The following is a 23288-nucleotide window of genomic DNA, read 5'->3' as shown; positions in this document are numbered from 1 at the left end:
GTGTATGTAGGGAGTCTTCTAAGTGTCGGTATTTCAAGACAGATGATGAACTTTCGTTACATATAACTTCTATATGGGTTTTAAGTCTGTGGCTAAACTGTCATTAAATCCACGATGTTGACTTGTACCCATTGTCTCCATCGACATTTTCTATGAAAATTGTTGTTTAACCTCTAAGTAACATGGCTACTTGGATCACAGTGACACCGCGGTAGTATTTAGATTTCAAAATTTTTGTTATTTCACAATTCCTTCAAAGTAAATAGTTCTGATTATTATTGATTTACCTAAAAGGTGTTGGAAGCTGACATTTTATAAATATGGAATACTTTCTATATCAAATTTAACAGTGATTTTTTCGTTTTAGGCTTGAACAAGGTTTAAAGATAATAAATCAAATAGATAATAGCAAATTTCGATTACTCATAAATCGTATTTGTCAAACACTTCAATCTAGTGTTGATGCAAAAATATTCAGTGAGGATGAAGAAGAAAAGCTACTAGTTTCTTTGGGTTTAAATAAAGATGATTTGGTTGTTCTCTTGGAAGCAATAATAACAATTTACAAACAAGCTGCATGTAATATTATAAAACCACAGTTAATGGAAACTACTTTAAAGAATATTGTTAAAACTGATGACGAGAAGATTCAAATATTTCTGAATGCTTGGATAACGTATGGTAAAGGAATAATAGATAATTTTAGACAACAATCTATATTTCCAGTTCAGGTAAATTATGTATTATTGTTAACAATATATGTGATTTTATAAGAATATTTTTATGTTTGGAATAATAGAATATGCTGTGTATTTTAGGTCAAAGATATTGATTGGTGTTTGAATATTCAAGCTTCATCTTCTACTATCAAAAAGGATGTACGTCCAATGGCATTGCTACAATTAAATCTGACAGGTGAAAGGCAATCTAAATTAACAGTTGAATTTGATAAAAAAGAACTAACAGACTTATATCATAATTTAGAGAAGATACAATCCCAATTAGATGCTCTCAAATAATTTGTAAATATTACTCCTAAGTATTGTAAAATTATTTGTACTATACAAAATATATTTTCTAACTTTTTCTATTAATTATAAATATACTTAATTGTTATGAATATGTTAAAAACCAGTTTAGGTATATTTTATTAAAACATTGTTTACATAGTAATACATTTTTGATTCTTTATTACATGAAAATCATTTACATATGTATATTCTCATACACTTTAGACGGGTTTCTATATTTAGTAACCCTTTCATAGAAATGTGGACTTCTGTTCGGTATAATATTATCGATACTCAATATATTTTGACAATTCGATTCATTATCAGTGATTCGTATATCTGGAGGTTTCGTTCGATTTGTGGAATACCGTTCCGTATTCAGTCGTGAAATTTGTTTCTTTTCTGATGACGGTAAGGTTTCCAAAACGTGTGATGACTTCCGGACAAATAGACGCGCCTTACAGACTACCAAAACAACCACAATAATCATTAGGAACAAAATCACAGCCGTCAAAGCGCCTACTATCCATCCTAGCTTTTCGTCTAAAATGCAAAATATAAAGTATAGTTTTTAAATATACGTTGAATATAATTAAAATAAATAAAAGTCATAGTAAAATGCAGTAATACGTACCGCTTAAGCTATTCAACAGAACAACAGACGCGCTGCCTAACTCTTCATCGCTATATTCATTAGCCACTGTGAATTTGCACATCCACTGCCCCAGATCCGAATGGTCTGGTTTAAATTCTAATGTACATATACCTGTACCATAGTTCATTTGAATATTATGCCTAAAAGATGGAAAAAATGTTTAAATAAACTGAGGTTTGTAGACCTCATGTTAAATAATTAGAAGTACCTCCTGCTCCCGGTCATGTTTTGATAGATATGGATCTTCGGGGCGTGGATCCAGTGGCATTGCACTGCTGATAGCACAGTTTCCACTTTGCACGTTAGCGTGACCAATTGATGAGGTACAGCCCACACCGCGATAGTCACTGGTTCTAAAAATCATCAATCCCTTCTGTAATCGATATTTTACAACTTGTTCTGTTTCTTCAACACAATAACGGAAAGCGTTGATGTATCTTCTTCGGTGCAGATTCTTGAAAACGAGCATAGATCGATGTGTGTGCATTCGGTGCTCCAATTGTGCATAAACGATTTCGTGTTTAGTGTGTTGTGTACATATATGACGATACTGGATTACTCACAATTTATAGCAATCTTTAAATGTATTCAAAAAATAACTTGTATCTAAGACATTATATTTAATTCCTGAAAAAGTGAAACTTTCAATACTGAAACAGAGTGCCAGGGATAATCCTTTGATAGCTGTCAGCAATGAAACGATTTTGACAATAAGTTCACTTTAGTGAAACACTCAGCAAACACATAACACAAATTACCTTAAATCATTGAATACGAATTGTCACTTAGAAGCAGTTCAAACTTTGCAACGAACAAGGGTGTGTAGAACTAAGTTTACATATAAAATTGAATAGGAATAGACTTTTCTTGTGGAAGCTCTTCTAGTTCGGTCGAAGGGGAACACAATTCATACGCCCCGAACCAATATCACAGTTACAGGTGTGCGAATGTGATTCTGTCGTTAGTACTGAAGACAATGGCAATGAGAAAAAGCGCAATGAGGTTTTCGTATTACCATTTATTCAAAGTAATCTTTTACAATGCCGGGAACCGACGCTCAAACGCGCAAGGAAACGCACGATCCAGTCCGGGTGCAGATTCTCGAATTTACTCACTTTGGGAACTTAACAAGTAATTCAATGGCACACGAGGATATTAGTTAAAGAAGCGTTCTAATGTTTGATTTATTGCACGCGTTGCGTTCCCATGAACCGGGCCGTTCGATCGACACCGTCTGCCACCGGATGTTCCACGCCGTGAAAGTCCCGGGTACCGATTTTCATCCCGGAAAATCACGGCGATACGCTTCGAGTGCTGTCATTGTTTTGCGAGTGAACATCCTCATAAGAAGGAGAAGCTTAACAGTAAAAATTGTCTACTTAGCATTAATTTTAGCATGTAGCTGGATATAGTGAGTATATAATAAGAATGTATCGTAGTATTCTAAAAATCCCGCTTTATTATGGACTTATCACGCAACGGTTAAAACGTGACACACAAGTTTTCGCATTGTTCCTGGGCTAGTACGGATTCGACCAGCCGACTTTACGTTGCTCGTCGACTGACTCCGTTTAGCGATCACCTGACAGGTTCTAATTCTTATTAGCACACGAGAGAGTCTCTTAATGGGCCTACTTCACTTAACAAATAAATATTCTTAATCTTAACGTTAAAGTTTCATGCGTAGTCTTCTTTTATTCTTTTTTTAAATAATTACTAGCTAATGCGCCTCGAATCTAGAGTTACGTATTACAAACGTGAGAACGGTGCTTCCCGCTTCGGTGTCGGGCCACAAGGAAAATTGTTTCGCCGTTCGTCAAAATTGTCTGCAGACCAAGCGCCGTCTCTTTGAAAAAACCTTCGGACTCCGCTTACCGAGAGCACGAAATATTATGGTCATACATGTTTCTCTGTTATAAATTCGAAACTAGTAGAAAGAAACATTTCGTGACTTGAATATTAATTAATCTTCTCGATCCTATTACCTTGGATATATATAGTCTTCATAGGTATACTCGGTTTTGTTCCCTAAGAGTTGAAAGCTTCCGTTTCGCGTGGAATACGTACGAAATAAATGTTGCAACGAAAAGTAATTACAAAACAAACTTTGGAGTGGTTGTTCGCGTTACGCGTGGGTTGTCGAGGTTGCACAAAATGGCAGCGCGCAGGGGGTTGAGATAAGGAAGAGTTTGGCGGCGAGCGTTTTCTCAAAGGCGCGGCTCCGAACACTTTCCCCGCCGACAGCCGCTTTCGACAATAAATAATACGAAGAATGACAAGAAACGCAGCAAAATCGGCCGCGGAGAGGCTTATATACGCACGGGTACGTGCCTAACGCGGCTACTAACTATGCTAAATGCGAAATCATTTGAGCGTAGTCCTGCCGTTGAGCATATAAATAAGAAAGGGTGAATGACATTGAGTGATAGATGTTATTTAACGAAAGGTGCGCATTCGCGAGCGTGCCGTCGCGAGATCGTGGAGAGTCCACGCTCGATAGATCCTCCGTGGTGTGTGTAGGAATGATTAGAGACACGAGGTGTACAACAGAGACAAGTTAATCATAGACACGAAATGATTGTTATTAATGGTACGATCTTGCCGGGCTATGTTACATACTCGGTGTTCCTTCTGATGATGTATCCGATGCGCAAGGAAAGCGGACGGGATCACGAATCGTTGATCAGCCGCCAGGCTTCCAGGCTTAACGCTACCGATAAATCTACGCGAGGAAAACAATAACAGTTGGCGGCAAAAACAACGATACGCGATGAGGATCTAATGCTAATAAATGCAAATACGATCGCATGGCAGATGCGTCGTAATGAGCAAGGAATCTCAATCATCATTTTTTCCTTCTTCTAAATACAGCGGAAACATAGCGTCTAAATCCGACGCAAACGAGGATTGTAAGGGGTTAGAAATTCAACGATAGTGTTCAGGGGGAGAAAGACAAAACGATGAGAAAAGAAAGGACGGGTGAAAAGAAAAGAACGCCTCCGTTGTCCGTGGATCGGTAAAAATTGCACGAGCTTCGCGAAATCTTGGAACGAAATATATATCTTTTTGTACGTCCGTTTACTGCGACGGTGTACACGTGGTCGATGACTGATTCCCGAGAGATAGTGTTCTGTATACAGAGCCGCGCGAACGTGTAAGTACACAACGATATGATAGTTGAAACGGCATGCAGATTCCATCACCACCGCGATGCCTTCACCCACAACAGTCTTCGAGGAACCTGGACGCGATTTAACTCCGAGTCTACAGTGCCAAGATCCGTGATCGATCGTCAACCGGTAATCACTCTTGCAATCAGCTGTTCTTATCGCGTCCTCTAATAGTATATTCTAAAGCTCGCGATACCCCAGCAAACGTCTTTACACATGTCGAACAACATCCTCCTCGCTCGAGTCTCTTTCAGAGAGCCGAAGACCCTTCTCGCGATATCAATCACAAATATCAACGTTCGTTGCACGATCCAACACGTACACATGTTACACAGGGCGAGTCACTCGACAATTGAGCCCAAACATTCGGTGGAACAGGAACGCCACAGAAAATGGTGGCCATTATTACCGACGAACCGAACAAGCTCGAGTCTCCGTTTCGGGAATTCGCAAAAGCACGCGTCGATGCATCATCACAGTTATAAATATTGCGATCCTGTGAGTGAATCATCGCTAAAAATCGCTGAACGATTCGCGTGTGTCGGCTTTCGACGAAGAATGTCACGGTTCCGCGTGAAAAGGTAAAAAGAACCTTACATCGCTCCTAGATAATATTCCGAGGCAAAAACATCGAAGGAAATCTAAGGTTTCTCGATGGAAAACTTCCATCCATTTTCTGTGACCTCAATAGCGGGTAAAGAAAAAGAAAAAACGAACGTTCCCCGTTTCCTAGTGACTCATCCTGCACAATAATACATGAAACACATAACATACGCTTACACTGTACACTCTTCAGGATCTATGGCCGATCGTCGATTACGACCACGCCTCGAAGTCCTCGCAAGGAATGCTCGTCGATACCGCGCGATTACGTCGACCACAGATCCGAGGATCGATGATTGAATAATGCTTAAACACCCCCACCGTGGAAGGAACGTCACGAATCCATCTCAGGATTCGATGATACCTGGTTCCAGGAGGCTCAGCTTGGCCGGCGGCGCGTCCGTGTAGTTCTGTCTGCCGCGTATCCTTGCGCCGCAGGTCCAGAGTCCTTCCTGTTCAGCTAGAGCGTGGCTCAATCGGACGCTGCAGTCCCTGGCCTCGGTTCCGTTCGGCAGGAACTGCTTCACCACCACCGTGGTGTTCGAGTTCACCGGCGTTAGGGACCATCGGCACTGTTCCACCGCCGACGAGGTCACGCAGCGAAGGAGAACGGTTCCGCCGGATGATATCTGGATGTCCTGCGAGAGCTCCGAGAACTTGACCTCGTCTGGAACGATTCGAACATGAAGATAAGAACAAAGGAAACGGGATAACGTTTCGACACGCTGTATCGGTACGCGGTACAATAAAGTTTGGAGAAAGTGTGGATTGATCGGTAGCCGCCCGAGAAGTTGGAACAGTGAGATAAAACGTGAACGAGCGGATAACAGAAACGTTATTCATTGTCTCGGAAAGAGGTTCGCACATTTATTCGCGGGCTCATTGTTGTACCCCTAGGAAAGAGAAGAACGTACCGAGAAATGTGTGTTTTCGTTACGAAATATTTCGCTTGAGTATTCTCTCCAGTCTAGCCTCCTTTATTTACTCGACAAGTAGAATGGGCACCGGAAGAGCGAGCAGAAAAAAATGGAGGATGAGGTTACCTTGCTCGAAGACGGTGAGCTTCACGTAGGGAGAGGACAGCACCGTGTTGAGAGAACTGATCGACACCTGGCAGGCCCACTGACCCTGTTTTTCGGCGTACACGCGCGGGAGAGTGAGCGAGCAATCTCTACCAAGGTCGCCGTTGCTCGGGAATTCCTGAGCGACGACTTCTGGATCGTTTCCGTGAAGCGGTTTCCAGGTCCACGTACATTTCTCGACGCGGCTGCTCGTTATGCATTTCAACGAGGCCTCCGTACCAATCGGCGCGGAAGTGTCCGTCGGCATTTCAACGAAGCTGACTTTGGCTGGAACGAACCAGAGATAAACCGGGCGATTAAAGGCACGTTCTAGCGAATACCTTCGCGCGTTTCACCCGGCGCTAGGTTTCAGCCAGCCTTTCCAAAGCTTTTGCTCGATTAACGCGGAATGTTGTTGTCGATAGTCCAGGGACCATTAATCTTAGAGAGCAATTCGTTTTATCTCCGAAGAATTTTAATGAAACGAAAATAATATGACATTCCCCGGGTTCTTTTCGAACGTTGATTACCTGTGGGCAAGAGGCTGACAGTCGCAGGTGGCGCTCCGTGAAGGATTCCTTCCGGTGATAATCGAACGCCGCAGGTCCACAGGCCTTCTTCCTCGTACACGATATTCTTGAAACGTACGGAACAGTCGTGGTCGGCTTCTTTGTTCGGATTGAACTTCCTCATTAGCGAGGGCTCATGGCTGGAGTTCGAAGCCTTCCAGGACCACTCGCATTGGACCACTGGCTTGTTCACCAGACATCTGAGCAGCACTGACTCTCCGGGTGCCACTTGTATCCCTCTGGACAGTTGGACAAACTCGACTAGCAAGTAAAAGGAAAAATGGTTTTATTAGAAGCGATTTCGTGTAAATGATTGATTGTAAATTTAAAAAGATCACTGATCAATGGAACTAGTAACCACTTTAATTCTCAATAACTGGATGATATATAAATTATTGAGTAGTTAACGACGAATTTTAATTGTCGATTGCAAGGCAATCCTCTCACCTTCCGATATTAGGAATCGAATGGGATTCGACTGCGTGAAGGACGAGTTTGGATCGATCCTGGCGCCGCACGTCCAGTATCCTTCTTGTTCCGGCAACACGTTCTTGAACTTGATGCTGCAGTCCGTGCTGTCGTTGCCGAAAGCCGGGAATCGTTTCACCTCGAGATTCCATGGTTGCGATTGGTTCAACTGTCGCCAAGACCATTGACACTCACGGACGGGTGACCTCATCTGGCACATGATTTGCGCCGAGGATCCTGCTGGTACCTCGACCACGTTATCGTACTTTGCGAACGCTATCAGGACGCCTGTGAAACATGTTCGTTCCCTGATGACGGTGCTCTCGTACGAAAATTTCTCGCGTAAAATTTTCTAATAAAAATGATCGGTCGTCGCGTAACAGTCGAAAAGTTCGTCGCGACGCTGTTAAATCTCATTTTGGAGCGCCAATTAAGCCGCCGCGAACGAACGGCGCGTGCTGACGAACGTGTAAAAATATTTAAATGATCCCCCCGCGATTCATTATCAGTTTGATGGTCGGCAATAAATAACGGGAATGAGGTATCGAGTCATAAAACGTTAATTGATCAATCGATCACACTAAATGCGACTCGATCCTCGGTCAGAAGTCCCGAGAGACAATGAGCATTCCATACCCTGATTCTCATTGACGATGCTCAGCTTGGCAGGTTCTGTGCTGGTGAAAGGATCATTCGTGGAAGTTCTCGCGGCGCAGGTCCAGTATCCGGTCTGCTCGTGCTTCGTACTCGAGAATCTTACGGAACAGTCGTTGCTATTGTTCCCGAAGGCAGGAAATTGTCGTACCGGCAACGGATTGGTAGTCGGCGTAGTTGTCGTCTGAATCACCGGGACCGTGGTGGCTATAAATTACAATCATACATCGGTAAATGCGCGACACGCGAGCACTGGAGGAAACATTCGATCCGAATGAAAATTTTGCGTTCTTCCGATCCTGTGCAATTAAAGGAGACGGCCACCGCGCAATTAACTATTCCCTCGAAACACGCGCGTGCTGTCGTGGTGTCCGTGTGCATGTGTAACGAGAGTATTGCGCACGGTAAAGGATGAGTCTAATGTCAGGAAGAGCTCAGCCTGCTCGGACAGGAATGCGATAGATATCGAGCGTGTTCGGAGGAATTTACAGAAGCCTGTATAAATTCTACCACTCGGTCTTGGGCGTAAGGTCAGAGTTTGCCTAAATTCTACCAAGGGTGGACGCATTTCTACTTGACATTATGGCCGACTGTATTTAGGCACCTGTGTTTGGACACTGGGAAACGCATTGCTCTGCAGAGGAAATTAACGAAAGTTTCGTTACAGCTCTCACAATCATTACAATCCTCTATATCATTGAAACATTTACTTTTCCACAAGCTCTTCGCCTTTTGTCCTGCTTTCTAAATTTTATAAAACATATAAAATTGGTATAACTAACTCGTCGAACTCGAGGGGTTCTCGCTGATGTCCGGAAGCGGCAGATGAACTGGCGGTAATGGCTGCCAGGACCATTGGCACTCGGCCACAGGATTAGCGGTTCTGCATGCCAGAAGTACCGACGAGCCGAGTTCTGTTTCTGTGTGCTCTGGAACGTCGACGAATGTCACCGGAGTCGGCGGTGCCTTCGTTCCCGGCAGAATGTCGTCCATCGAGTGACCCTGAATCTCAGGATCACCGGTGACAGTCGAATTGCTACTGGCGGGCTTAACCGTGGTGATTTCTTCGGGCTCCTCTGTCACTGGCACACCTGCGAACAATACCGCAACATTATCGTTTACCATCGTATAGAACCGGACACCGGAACTAGAACTACAGAACGGACAGATCGAATAGAAAGTCCCTCCCCTTTTCACAAATCTCATGTAAAAATTCCGACCAGGGAAGTCGTTCAGAATGCGGTCTGCTTGGACAACGCTGTTGCTTCACCGCGCGAGGAGGTGCGTGTTTGAAAATTCCAGAAGTATTCGGAATTCCGCGACGTGTATCTATAATGCGATCACGTCCCCCTAAATTGCCAACTGATCGTCCATAAAGAAGTTCTCCGAGCTATATTTGGATTGCAGATTCCATCGATTTCAAATGCGGTCTGCGTTCAACGTGGGACACTAACAATAAGTCCTTTAGCAGTTTAAATTGGAGGGTTTCGAGTTGAAGGGAAATTAATGGGTATTATTCTTCGATTATTTATTACTTTAAATTATGCGTTATTCAAGTGATACTTGTCTTTTAGGCTCGACGTCGTTCAATGAATAGTGACGCTAATTATTGAATAATTAAATCCACACATCGGAGAATAGTTCAATCATTTTCTTTACTATCATAGCGATGAATCAAAACTCTTCGTTAACCGTGCACATCCCACACGAAGCAGCTCGAACGAAACAGTTTCATTACCATCTGGATATCGATAGTGATATCACACTCACTTTCAGAATTCTCGAATAGAATCAATGGACGGAACGTTGAACATTTCGATCCTAGAAGGAGACAATTAAATCCGTCAAATTCCCTCTACGTGATTCCACAGGTTGATCCAAGTGTGGACCTACCTTTAACGTGGTGAACTACACCATGATCCGAAGGAACTCAGCTGAACATATATGTAGGACACATCGGGCAGGAAGCTACGACAGTCACGTAGACAATCGCCTTGCGTCGCGCGTCTGTCACCATGTGCAAATAGACACAGGGACGGATCGATAATGAAATATTTGTAAAAACGGTGAACCACGGCGAAAAGTATAAAGAACACGTAATCTTATCTTCCGCGCAGATCTCTCGTTTTCTCAGCCCCTCCACGGGTTCGACGAAAAGGACAAGTGCATCTTTTTCTACTCGCCGTGTTACGCAATCGCATTGTTAAAATGTTGCACAACGGAAAACTTAATCGTCTGTTCGCTAAAAGATTTTTCCTCAACAGTCTCCGGTTTTCGTTCGGCGATTTCTTTTCAATTGGATATCGTCATTAAATTCGGGTACCCCGCTGGAAGTTACAGTTTCAAAGTTCTATATCCGGCCATCGTTTATCAGTGTTTCTCATTTTTTATTCGTTGCTCCCTCGATTCTGTCCGCCTTCGTGTCACCTCGCGAGTAATTAATCGTTCTCGAAAGCTCGCCGTTGTTTCCGATGAACAATCACGGTCGAATTTCTCTGAAAGACCAGCCGTGTGCACTGTTACACACTTTCTACGTGGCCGTATGTAATACGTGTCCACCGAACTTGGTCCTTGGTATTGTCTCGTAACGTTCGCCATCTCCTCCTAGCGTGCTCGTCTGAGGACGAGCAAAGTGGTCGCTGACACTGGAAGGTCGTTTCCACTTTACATTGACACACTCATCGGCTCGTGGTTTTATGGCGATACGTGCTTCCCCGGCGGACCGGTAGCCGGTATTATAATTTTACTTTTGCCGGCGACTGCATAAACTATACAATTTGCGGCCGGTGTCGTTCCCTAAATTGCCTAGACTCTTGTAATAAACGATGGTCCGAATGAACCAGCCGTTACATCACAATGCAGACTTCGGAGCATCCTCTGCCTCGGCATCGCAGATTCGCTCTTTTATTTCTTCGCCGGTATTTTACGATATTCCGTGGCGCGGTCAGAAAGTCGTCGGCTCCCTATGAAAATTGGTTTGTGATGTAAATGCGATAACGTACCGGTCACCTAACGAGAACTCCCCGACAGCGTTTCATTTCTGAATCATTCAACTGTATTTACGATCCTCGTGCACCCATAGAAAGTAACACCGAATAGGGTTTAGTACATCAAATTCTTTAACAAGGTTCGACGACGGTTTCGTGGTTTCTTTCAGTTCCTCGTTTCTTCCAGGTATCTAATACCCTTTTCGAGGAATCCCGTGGTAACATTTACGTGCACCATGGGCACGATACGCATTTTAAAATTCCGCTCGGATCTGTGACACGAGTACCCGGCATCCTTCGTCGTTTGACTCGCGGTAGTGAACCGTGAGAATTATTGCATAAGATGGTATCACGTGTGCTGGTTGTTACCATTCGATATATTAATAGACGTGTCGAAGTAAATATTCACCAGGCCGACCCGTTGCGCGTGTATTTCCCCGTCAATCTTTCTCGTTTCAAACAATACCGGGAATCATACGCGAGAGAATCAGTCACAGCTCAGTCCTCGAGTCACGAGTTCCGAAGAGGTGCTCGAAGTGGAAAATGAAAATAGGGAAAATCGCAATCCCGCGGGTTCTAAATCGCGACGCGCTCCTTCGAGCAGCACAAGGCCGTCGTTTACTTTCTTATACTTTCTTACTTTCTTCGCGGTGTCCTTGATACCACGCCACGTAATTTTCGATCGTCGCCCACCGCGATTCATCGACATTTACGATTCATTTCCAAGGAAGCATTCCTGCGCCACGCCGACGACTATTAGCCGAGAAATGCTCTCTTTAGCAGCTGATAACTTTCAACATTCCAAATTAGAACGCTTACTTTTCAACACGCGGACTAAATTGCTTTCACTATTCTTCGCGTGGCTCTGAATTGGAACAACTCTTTGCTCAATTATCTCTAATTTCGCACAATTTCAAGCAGGCAAACCTAAAACTGACTTCAGTTTACTTAAAGCTTACATTTCAATTAATTTTTAAGAGTTGCACGATAATCGCACGCATCTCAAATACAAGTTGCTCATAATATTCGTTGGAATTACTCGAAGACACGTCCCGTCGTCCGTTTGCAATATCTTAATACTTTATTAAATCCATGTACTGCCAAAATACATATCATAAATTGTTACCCGCAGCAATTGCCTAAATATGAGAACTTCATCATCCGTTCGCAATGAGTTACCTTGTTAACATTAAACTCCGTGTCGGTCACCAGTGACCTACGTTTCTAAATCACTTGACAAGAATTACAATATGCAAGATGATCGCTGTCGACTAAAAATATTTAATAACATAAACAAGTTAACAATAGTGTAATGTAAGAATTTCGATACAAAGTAATTAACAATTGTTCTCATTTACCTTCGCCACGAAAGAACAAATCATGCATAAACTGTTCAACCCTTTGCGAGGGCGATATTCTCTGAAACCAACTCGAAGAGAAATCACAAGAACATTGAAGAACAGTGCTATTTTATTCCAATATTTCACGTACAGAGGCATTATACTTCAACACTAAACGTCAAATTTTTATAGTTTTACCACATCAAATTAAATGGCGACCGAGAGTCGTCTCTCGAGTGCAAAGGGTTATTCTCGTGGCGCTTGACGCGTTAAATCTTTACTTCAACGGTTTGCTCTCCGAAAAAAAATCCTCGGACCGTTTCTGTACGTACCATACATGCAGAAACGAACGACGTCTTTCCCGGGGCCTCTAACGGGCGATCGCCGGCAGGTGGTCCCGGTTTAATCGAAACTTCGGTATTTTGAGCGTCCGAGTCGGGCCGGGCCACATCCCGGATGTATCTTCGCAGGCCCAGCCGTGACTAATTCCACAACAATGGAATCTCATCCCGAGATTATCGACCGTAAGACAAGGCCAACCGTTTCTCGTGCCGCGCACGGGGCCTGGTAACTCGCGGGAGAGAAGCGAAACAGAAGAGAAAAAGGAGGATGCCCGACGGTGCCGGCGACGAGGAGGATTTCGTTCCGTAATTAAGAACGAGCCGATAGGAGCGCGACGGTCGTTAACCTGCGACCGATGTCTCCAGCAGGACAATTAGAGGGACTGGCCGATTTCTTTTCCCACGTAGAGACGTTGTGAAATTCAAAATGCGTCGGTTGGGCGTTGCCTTTTCGCCTTGGGGACGGAAGAGACGCACGCCTCCGGATCCGCTCGGTTTTCGTTCGGCGAAAGGTTCGGCCGAGGTTTGAGGAATCATCGATCGGACTCTTGATTTTATTTCTTCGTATTGTTACATTCGATTCATGAAATTTGATTTATGAAATTCGATCGATGAAATTAGACACGGTGAAATGCTTCAGTTGAATTTCGCTCGATCGTTATCTGTCCTGGAACGCGATCAGAACCAGGGTTTCCATTAATTGACAATTTCTTGAATGGACTGCGAGGATTGCGGCATACACTCAAAGTGTAAATTGAAATGATCCATCTTCGGTGTATAGCCGTTTCTCGGCCATTAGTAGCCGTTAACACGCTAAACTCCCGGGCGTGTATAGTCGTGCAAGGAACTTCATTTACAAATTAATGAATCAGTGTTCCGGACAGCTGTTCATTCCGATTTTTCTCCGCTTCTTTCACTGAGTTTCGTTGGCACCTAGAGGCGAGCGTTCCGCTTATAAGTTATTTAAGCTTCTCTTGCATCGACGCACGATTACAATGTCGCCGGACTTCGATAATGTTTCATTCACCGATTTCTTACCGATATTCGGTTTAATGGTCTGCGATTAATTAAATACGTACTTTTTCTTTTTTTTTTTAATAAAATACTCATGACAAAGTAACTGTCGCTAAATCAAAGAAATTAGATTTAATCGGATCGTTTGAAAGCCATTTACCTCCGGCGCGTTTAACATTCGTGCCAGCGATGCTTTTAACCATTTGAAAACATTCGCAACACGCTCGCGAGCAATTATCAACACTTGTGACACATGCTCGCTTCGTACGTCCCATTTATCTTTTCTAGCATGAAATCAATTTCCAATCCCGCGTCGAAGAATGTAAATCAATCGATCGTCGTTACTCCGACGTGTTTTTCGTGGACGCGTTACAATTGCGTCGCATTTGCGACCGGCAAATATTGTCGCTCGAATAATCATTCGAAGCGATTTAGCTGGTCCGTCGGTGATGTCGCTCAAAATAAACCGGTCAGGCTCGTAAATCGTTCGAATCGTCGCGCGTATTCGTTTCGTGATTAATGGGATAATTTGACGCGGACCCTTATTGCCTGCGTTCCGAACCATTGTTCTTTTTGAGGCGCAGGTACACCGGTGAAAAGCTTGCGACAATCTTTCTGATGGTAACTTTCATGATCCACGTAAACGCATCTGAGATTTCTCACGGCAGGATCGATTTATTAGTAATTTGCAATAATATCAATAGTAGTCGACAATAACTTACAATAATATTACTTGTAATTGGTGGTAACTGGCAATAATATCAATAGTAATCAATAATAATCAATAGTAATCAATAGTAATCAATAGTAATTTGCGATAACATTAACAGTAATCAGTAGCGCAATAATATCAATCAATAGTAATTTGCGATAACATTAATAGTAATCAGTAGTAACTTGCAATAATATCAATCAATAGTAATTTGCGATAATAACAGTAGTAATCAATATTAATCTGCGATAGTGTCCATAGTAATTTCCAATAATAATGAAATAAAATAAATTGAAATGAAATAGAAGTTTAAATACTTTTGCGAATCACCATCAGGGAAAGACGTCTCAGGTTTCTTACTAGTGTATCTGCACCTCTAGAGGCGACACGCGAGCTGCGTGTCTTATCTCTGCGTGTAATTCAACGCAAAAAAATGAAATATCGCCGCGGAGCAAATAGCTGTCGCGCTACACGCGGGAAGACCCACAATTCTTTCGCGTAACGTGACGTCGATCCCGTTTTCGAGAAAACTTTTCTCCTCCGATCTGGGTTTTAACGTCCGTGACGTGGAAGACACATCGTTCGAGGAACTGATCTCTACCGCCAGCCTTCCCGGAAAGGTTTCGAATCTGTCCTCGAAACGATTCCTGAAGAATCTAGGAAGAATGTGTCTCTCGGATAACGAACGCCTCGGCAGGTATATTCTTCCGGAGAGATTGATGAGTTGGCTAATTCTCAGTCTGGTAGTATTTATCTTCGGAGAAGGTTCAGGTATTCCGAAAGAACAACGAAACATTTTCTTGCGACTTGTTCATCGATAATCTCAGTCCTTCTGTTACCTATATATGAACCCTTAGCGCTCCAGTCGGTTTTGTAATCTATCAGCAACTAATTTTTATAGTATCCCTAGCGAAAATGAAAAATGCTATAACATTTCTTAGATCTTTTATTTTCCTTACTGCAAAATTTGGATGTGTGAAAAATCTAATAATTGTAGGGTAGTTTCTTTAAGATTCATTAAAATATAAAATATTATTCCTGGTGCAATATTGGAGCCTACAGTGTTCAAAGGGTCAATTCTAATTATAAATTGGGTCGAAAAACTGCAGAATAATCTCTGAAACTTTCTTTGTCTCGCGTACTTTCCGTTGAAGTATCTTTTCTTGTGTAATCGAATATTTGTTATTGAATTAAATTAACCCCTTGCTTTATAATGTTTTTAAATTGATAACGATAAATTAGTAACTCTTACGAGCTAGATCAGGAGAACACGATAGGTCAAAGGATTAACGAAGACAAAGATTCCTGCGTTGGATGGGATCTCTGTAAACGCGTTCTCGCGCATTCTCTCGGTCAGCTGTTTGCGTCTCACGGCGAAGTTTCTCAAGGAATATTACAAAACCAGCTACTTGAGCCTACACACGCCCGACTCATTAGTTAGCGTTCCAGCGTAGCTGAAACAATCGATGCACGACGATCACGGTCGGCGTTCATCGACGGACGTGTATTTTCCCGTCAACGATTGTCCTTGGCTAGAATTAACCCCGGAAATCTATCCAAGCGCCGTGTTTCCGTTCCTGGAGCCCGTCGCGAATACATTAATGGCAAAATATTGATTGGCGCCTCATTGTTTTCGCTCGTTTTCAGGGGCTGCGTGATTGCTCGTCGAGGAGGAGGCACGATATCGTGTTTCTTCGATGAAAACTCTACGATCGATGCTATTATTCGTCATTGCATTAGACATCTGTGAGAATTCCAGATGATTTTCGGATGCCCTGCGATCGTAAGGTTGAAGCACGGAGTCTCCGGTAATTGATACGAATTAATAACGCGAGAATCTCGCGACGATGTCAAGGATACGAGGGTAAGCGCATCGTTCCCTTGCAGGAATCATCGCGTTTTCGATGATCGTGGCGCACGCGATGCGTTCCGCGCGTGAGAAACGCGTTCCGCGTGTTCCGGAGGGAAGACGACGTGTGAGAAACCGTAATTGCGAGGTTTCGAGGCGCGTTTTCGTTACTGTTGCGAGCAGGACGGCGGCGAGGCGAGGAAGACGAGGTGAAATTACGGTAGTACTAAGATTCGATGTTCCTAACTAACAGATTTCTTTTCAGTTTCACGAAGATTTTGGACCGCAAGGAATTCACATAGATTCGACAGTTTCGATGAATTAATATCACTATACCGCACAATGCACAATTAAAATCCCGAATCATTTGAATAAAAAGCTGGAGGGTAAATTCCTACGTGGCTTAGGTAATTTACATTACGCAAATTTGTATTTCGTTCAGCCTTGCTAAATCGCCAGGAACTTATCCATAGTCGAACAGCGTTATCGATATTCAATGAGGTACGTTCATCCTTCGGCATTTGAATCGGGAAAAAAACGTGCGTTTAAGGGAATGCTCGTTTGATTCGAGCCAAATACGGAATCGGCCAGAAGATGGGAATAAATGATACGAGACGGAGTTGAAGCTTTGTAAAGTGGAATTGTTCGAGAAAGAAGATCGTCGGAGGCGAGCGGCCGTATCCGTGGAAGATATAAAATTCAACGGTGTGGATCGTAACGCAGGATCGTACGATAGTTCCCATGCAGGTTCCTACCCTTCCCCACGTGTTTGCATTCCAGAGCGATGTTTCACTAAATGCACGCATTGCATCGAGTTTAACCACCCTCCGCAGAAGAACCAGTTCTTTCGGGCCGTGAGCACGCCGCTCCCCTGCCATGCCGCGAATGCTTTACGAGAAGGCACTGAAAAAGAATCGACAAAAATCTATCCCGCCGAAACCCGACGATGCGGCCTCGCCTCTATCATCCTTCCACGATCGATCTTGCCCCGATAATCGGCATTCCGTGCACGCGAAAACCGCTCGAAAATTATTGATATCCTCTTGTCGTTACCTGCCAGTCGATTACAACCTCCCCGTCCCTTCTCGACCTACGGAATTTTTCATACGAAACGATCGTTTCGAATAAAAATCATCTGACAACTCTGGCCGCAGAGGATTAAACACGCAACAATGTATGAATATTCAACTCTTCGGTTTTTGCATAGACAATGACTCATTACAAACGTTACGATCTACGTTTTTCAGGCTGTAGAACCAGTATCAGCTTCACGTAACAGTTACGTACAAATGTTTACGAATGTACACAAACTGTGTAGTTTTTATTTAACGACTGTGACTGAACGATCCCGATGGTACCTCCGAAGAAGTAACCCGGTTCGACCGACATCTTTCTATTCGCATGATTCACGGTGCACGGTCCAAGATCACCTCGAATTCTTTACGCTCGACCGCTTCGATTTGCATCGTACCGACACGCTGTCTTTGCTAATCAGGCACTCGCGGATGGTACCTCGAGGATCTCTCGCTTGAAGATCTTTCGCTTTATCACTGGCAACAATTTGATTATCCAAACATGCAACGAAGCGGTATCTTACAATCAAGTGTTCATCAAAATATCTACTTCTCTCGACTTCGCCAATAGCACAGTCCTCGAATATCTTAATTCCATCAACCGTCTCATTAAAACGATCAAATTCACTTTCAATCCGAAAATCTTGTACACCGTTAATGGAGTCGTCATATCTCCATCGACATGGGTCCGCATTAAACGTCTTCGAAATGAAAACTCCTCCGGTTGTTATTCATCTTTAATTAACTCCGACCGATCGAACAATTAAAATTAATAGCCGTGCCTGAATGCGTAAATCACTCCGATAGAGGCAAAAACTCATCAGAACCGTCTGGGAATGGTTTTCTTCGCGGGCACCTTGGCAGTGAAATTCCGCTCCCAAGGCGATTCTCTCCGTCGATCTATCTTTCGGGATCTCTGTTCTCTTTCCACGTTGAACGGCGCCGGTCGGCCGACGATTCCGTTTCATTGAGAAGTTCGGTACGGCCGCCGCGCCGGTGCGGTGGGACCGGCACGTGCACCGGTGCTACCGGTCCCGGTGTGTCCGTCGGCCGGCCACGCGAAAATTTATGTCCGCCGTTCGGCGTTGAATTCACTTTCGTCGACAGCGTGTGTCGTTAGAATAACAAACGCGGCGACGATTTTCGCTGGCTCTCTCGCTCGCTCGCTCGCTCGCTCACGCGCGCGCGAAGGGAACGCGACGACAAAGCGAAATCATGGCGATCTCGAGCGGTCGGAATCAGAGCGAAACGCGCGAGCCATCGCCTGGAATCGCCGCGCCGGCTCGCGGACCGTTCGCGTCGCTCCCCGGACCGGCTAGAAATGTAATTGGCAGCGTCCGCGGACGAGATCCAATCGTTTCTTTGACCGTTGCTGATGTTTTTTTAAACCTTTCGCCCGCGAGCCACTTTTCTATATGGTCACGGGAGAAAAGAAAGAGTTTGCAGAAGCGGCTGGATCATCTTTGCTTTCAAAGCGGTGGAAAAAGTCTGCCTCGTCATTTCATGGAACGATTCTTTCACATTCGCGCGAACGTGTAAATTGTTCGACTGTTCTCGTCATTCTTTCGGAAAAAAACGAGACTGTTTCTCGAGCAAACGTGTGTACTCCAGTTAATTTGTATATTATTCGCTCTGGTTCTCTAGAGTTTCAGACGTTTAATCGAAGATACGTATCTTCGTGTTCGTTCGAACGGAATGAATTCTATGGTTGGAGATCGCGGAGTCTCGTAGATCGGCACGAAAGAAATGGGAGTCTCGATGCTTGCGCCAGAACGGAAGTATTAGGTGACAGTAACGAAAAAAGAGCGATTGCCCTCGCGTCGGTCATTTGGAATGCAACCTCTGTAAATCATTTAAAGGCTACGTGGCCCTTGTCGCGGTTAAGGCCTTCGGAGTCGTAAAAATGACGGCTCGTAGCATATTAATTCGGTGGCACTTCGCACGAGCAACATTATTACATGTTGTTCGTTGGTTCGATTCGGTGCGAATTACTTGTTGCCCCTTCGAAGCTTCCGGAACTTTCAAGGGCGCAAACTTGGTTGCGCGAGCCAGCACCGGCTATACAGAAGGAAAGACCGACTGTTTTAAGTCCCAATTTAATTCCCCGGTCTTCTCCCCGGCGAGGGACATTTCGTTCGGATAATCGATCGGCGAATCCGACGTTTTTGTCGCCGAGCGATTAATGTCAAGACCAACGAATCGCGCCAACTCCCCGCTCCTCTGACGACGTTTAATTGGCAGTCTCGCTTGAAAATTATTACTGGACCACTTATCCGTTGTAATTCTATTGTTCCTCGATAAACGCGCCGTACATAATTTCCCATTCTTGGTCCGGGCATATTTTCGCGGCAGGAAGTTGACGCTGGATCACACGTAAAAAATTCTATTCATCCACTCCGCTATTAGAGTACGTGTAACATTTGCATTGGACAATCAACTTTTCAAGAATTCAACGATTCTTGGGTACCGTAGCATTGGCTGCTCTAGACTCTGGCCATTCACGGTAACACGAATTAACGTGGAACCGTAATCCTACCCAATCGTTAACCTATAAACTTATAAGTTCTGTAGTCTATGAACTTCGTCGGGGTAGCTATAGCTGTTAAAGGAAGTTCTGTGACATCTGTGACCTATTGTACTATCCACTGTACCGCTATCGAATCGTTAAGCTACTCTGGAAAGCGTCTTCATCGATTCCCAGTGCGAATCTTTTATTAATTCACTAAGCCTTTGCACTCGACGATTTGTCGCTGCGTACGTTCATTATATTTCATTCACAATTACATTGTATACAATACGATATTGAATATTGAATCGTATGATCCTATTACACCGAAGCAAACGTTGAGTTACCTCTCGAGCGCAAAGGGTTAATATATCTTCAACATTCGACAACACGTTGGACTACAAAGTAACGAAAAATGTCCAGATTAATTTCCCCCTGTGATCGGCCCATCCGAAAATGACTGTATTACAAAGAATTCACTCACCGTTGCACGCGGCGACGATGCACACCAGGAGGAGCAGCAGCCGGGTGACCATTTTGGAGAACACGTAGGGCGTCATCTCCGGTGGCGCATTTATCACCGAGCGTCCTTGGGACAGGATCGTAGCCCCGTGTTCCGCAGGACCGATCGAGCTTGTCGTTACGCACGTGTACTGCCGTCGAAACGATTCGTCGCGTACGATTTGTACCCGCACGACGATGACGCATGTAAAACCCCCTCCGTGTCACCGTTTCACGAGCGTGCAAAGCGTTCCTCGGACGCAAGGAACCGATTACACACCTTCTTCTTCACCCTGCACTTCTGCCGAGCGACGCGCCACTTCCTCCCTTGCACTCCGATCAAGATCACAGTTAATCTCGCCACCCAGTGTCTCTACTCTTTCCTCGAACTCTTGCCTCGATCGTTTCCCGCGACGATCCGACCGTGCTCCATCCGTCCGGTTTTCTTTCTCTACATCGAAGAACGAAGGATTCTATTAAGAGGAGTCTTCGATCCAGGAGACGAACGTGTCGCACGCGATGGTGGAGGGAACGAGGAGAACGTGGGGGGGGGGGGGGGGGGACGATTGTAAATAAGAAACTGGCGCGATACGTCAATAACGGAAGAATCGTCTAAAAGTACTTGACCTTCTTGGCGAGCGTGGAAGGGAACGGCGGCGAGAGAAACCGGTGTGACGCGGAGGTGGCCAGGAAATTTTTATCGGGCTAACCTGGTCACCGTGTTCGCTCGCCAATTTATGACGTAGTTCCGTTACTGCAACGTGACGTTGATCCGTAAAAGCAATCTGCAGCCGGCCCGCGGATAACCGTGGCTTGTTTGCCCCCTTCGGTATTTGCGGACGCGCTGCCGCGGATCTTGAAAGGAACGAAATAGATTCTCGCGTCACGCACGGATCGCGATTTTCCGCGTCTATTGGCCATCCGTTTCGTCCACCATCGCGGCAAAAATTGCCGTCACGGTGAAAGATTCTTTCGTGCGTATCCGGGAATTGGTTCGGGTGGAATTCAAATCCAAGGAAATTGTATTGAAGTGAAATTTTTGTTTCTCTGAATACCGCTTCGTTCAGGGAATACTACAACACGATGAAATATTAAAAAATACTTGCTCTAATTTTATCTCACATAGAAGACGAATAACTACTACTTTTTGTTCACGCGCCGAAGCTCAATGTCGCGAGCAATGAATTCCCGCGGGAAGTGAAAAAGAAGTATCTACGGAGGTAACATTGTTTCGTTGGTTTCAAGGTAACGCCATCGGCGAACTATGCATGCGACACTTGTTATCCCCAACTTATGCACGTCCGGCTTGATAAGCTTTAAGTTAGACGGTCACGATCATCGTATAGGCAATACAGCGAAAGCGCGGATCGAAACTGCATTTTTGGAATTGCGTTTCTTCGTAGATGTCACGCCGGCGTCGATTTCGTTCGAGGATACCCCGTATAATCGACGATCATCGGGGCGTCGAGGTGAACGAACAACGAGGGTCGCGGATGATCGCGAGGAGCGGAGTGAACGCAAGGGAACGATACCCGGGAAAATTTCAGGGGTTCTTTCGACACCGGCGGGCGAACGACAACGTAAAACCGATTATCCCGTCGAAAGGCGTGCGTGGAAATCGGACGATCGAGCGAGATCGCGCGTTGCCCTGTCCGGGCCAATTATGTTCCCGATCTGTCAAAGTTACTCGACCGTGAAGCGGCACTGTTCCTCGAATATGTGTCACGGTAATTACCATATAATGGCCGGTACGCGATCACGCTGAAAACAACGATTTAAGAAAGCAGCCGGCCGCTCGTTATTCCCTTGAACTTTCCACGAACGGAGTAACGGAATCGGCCGGGTGATTCACCGATCCGCCGAACTAGCGAAACGCGGGCCGCGCGACGCGATCGGAGGGGGCAGCCAATTTTCCAGCAGGAAAAACCGTCGCGTTTTCGGAGGACGCCGGCGCGCGTCCCGCGCGAAATAGAAAGGCGAAAAGTCGAATATTTCGAAAGTCAGAGGAGCATCGTGTCGGGAGTATCGCTTTCCCTCCGAATTATTCGGCTCGGCTGAATAGAAAATAAACTCGAAAGCGGTGCTCCGCGAGACAGGCGAGCGAACGCGCGCGCGCGCGTGGCCCAGCGGCGTTCGCACGTATATACTCCGGTTTCTAAATCTAGATGAATCAGGAACTTCGATCACGGGGGACGCTTCACCGGTGAATATCATACCGGTCGCGGGAATCCTCGATTGATCCTCGGTTCTACTCACTGTCACTTTGTACGCGCGCGTATCCCCGTCGGCTTCTTCGAGTTATCCTCACTTGTGTCCGCGCTTGATCACTTCGCGTAGCATCGACGACGGCCGGTCACAAAGCGCGAGGGGGCCCTGGGTGCACGGCTCTCCTCCGGGCTTTTCTTTCGCCGCGGTGGAATTCTAATCTCGCGTCGGAATATGCACGGCTGGCGCGCGGCGCGTCCGTGACTCACTGGTGCCGACGTGCCCTGCAACGGAGACCGCGCGAAAACGATAACGCCGGGGCCGAGCGAGCGAGCGAGCGAGTCCAAGGGAAACTCCGGGAATCCCCCGCGAGGCGGAATGTCGCGTGCTCGAGCGTAAGCGCCGTGGCTGACTGCAACTGCAGACGGTAGGACGGACGATGGTCGCCGCCGCCGGTCGGTCGGTCGGCCGTTGCGTTGTGTCGTTGTCGGTGTTCGGTGTCTCGGGGCCGACGTCGCCCGTATGCGCGCCTTCGACTTCGGTAGCCGCAAGTGGGGGTCCAATGTTACC

At 45.2% G+C, this 23288-nt stretch overlaps 2 protein-coding genes across 4 annotated transcripts; one reads left to right on the top strand and one right to left on the bottom strand.

Moving 5' to 3' along the window:
• The first annotated feature begins 43 nt into the window (after positions 1-43).
• Positions 44-1146, top strand: Vlet (COMM domain containing 10 protein valette). The gene is made up of 3 exons (XM_031976703.2): positions 44-211; positions 368-731; positions 819-1146. Exons 1-3 carry the CDS (start codon positions 183-185, stop codon positions 1017-1019), a joined length of 594 nt encoding a protein of 197 aa, XP_031832563.1. The 5' UTR covers positions 44-182; the 3' UTR covers positions 1020-1146.
• Positions 1129-23288, bottom strand: LOC116426950 (uncharacterized). 3 transcript variants are annotated; one of them, XM_031976696.2, is made up of 11 exons: positions 22770-23288; positions 20497-20964; positions 8973-9281; positions 8173-8397; positions 7516-7824; positions 7030-7329; positions 6482-6787; positions 5803-6105; positions 1874-2018; positions 1645-1805; positions 1129-1553 (listed from the first exon to the last, which is right to left on the bottom strand). In XM_031976696.2, the coding sequence occupies exons 2-11, from the start codon at positions 20570-20572 to the stop codon at positions 1207-1209; spliced, it is 2481 nt and encodes an 826-aa protein (XP_031832556.1). In that variant the 5' UTR covers positions 20573-20964; positions 22770-23288; the 3' UTR covers positions 1129-1206. The 3 variants fall into 3 exon arrangements, with proteins under 3 accessions (XP_031832556.1, XP_076221261.1, XP_076221263.1); XM_076365146.1 differs by lacking the exon at positions 22770-23288 and adding an exon at positions 22730-22748; XM_076365148.1 differs by lacking the exon at positions 22770-23288 and adding an exon at positions 21224-21242.

This window comes from Nomia melanderi, chromosome 2, assembly GCF_051020985.1.
Source record: "Nomia melanderi isolate GNS246 chromosome 2, iyNomMela1, whole genome shotgun sequence".
NCBI lineage: Eukaryota > Metazoa > Arthropoda > Insecta > Hymenoptera > Halictidae > Nomia > Nomia melanderi.
Note: the sequence above shows the minus strand (reverse complement) of the source record. Positions and strands in the feature narration are given on the sequence as shown.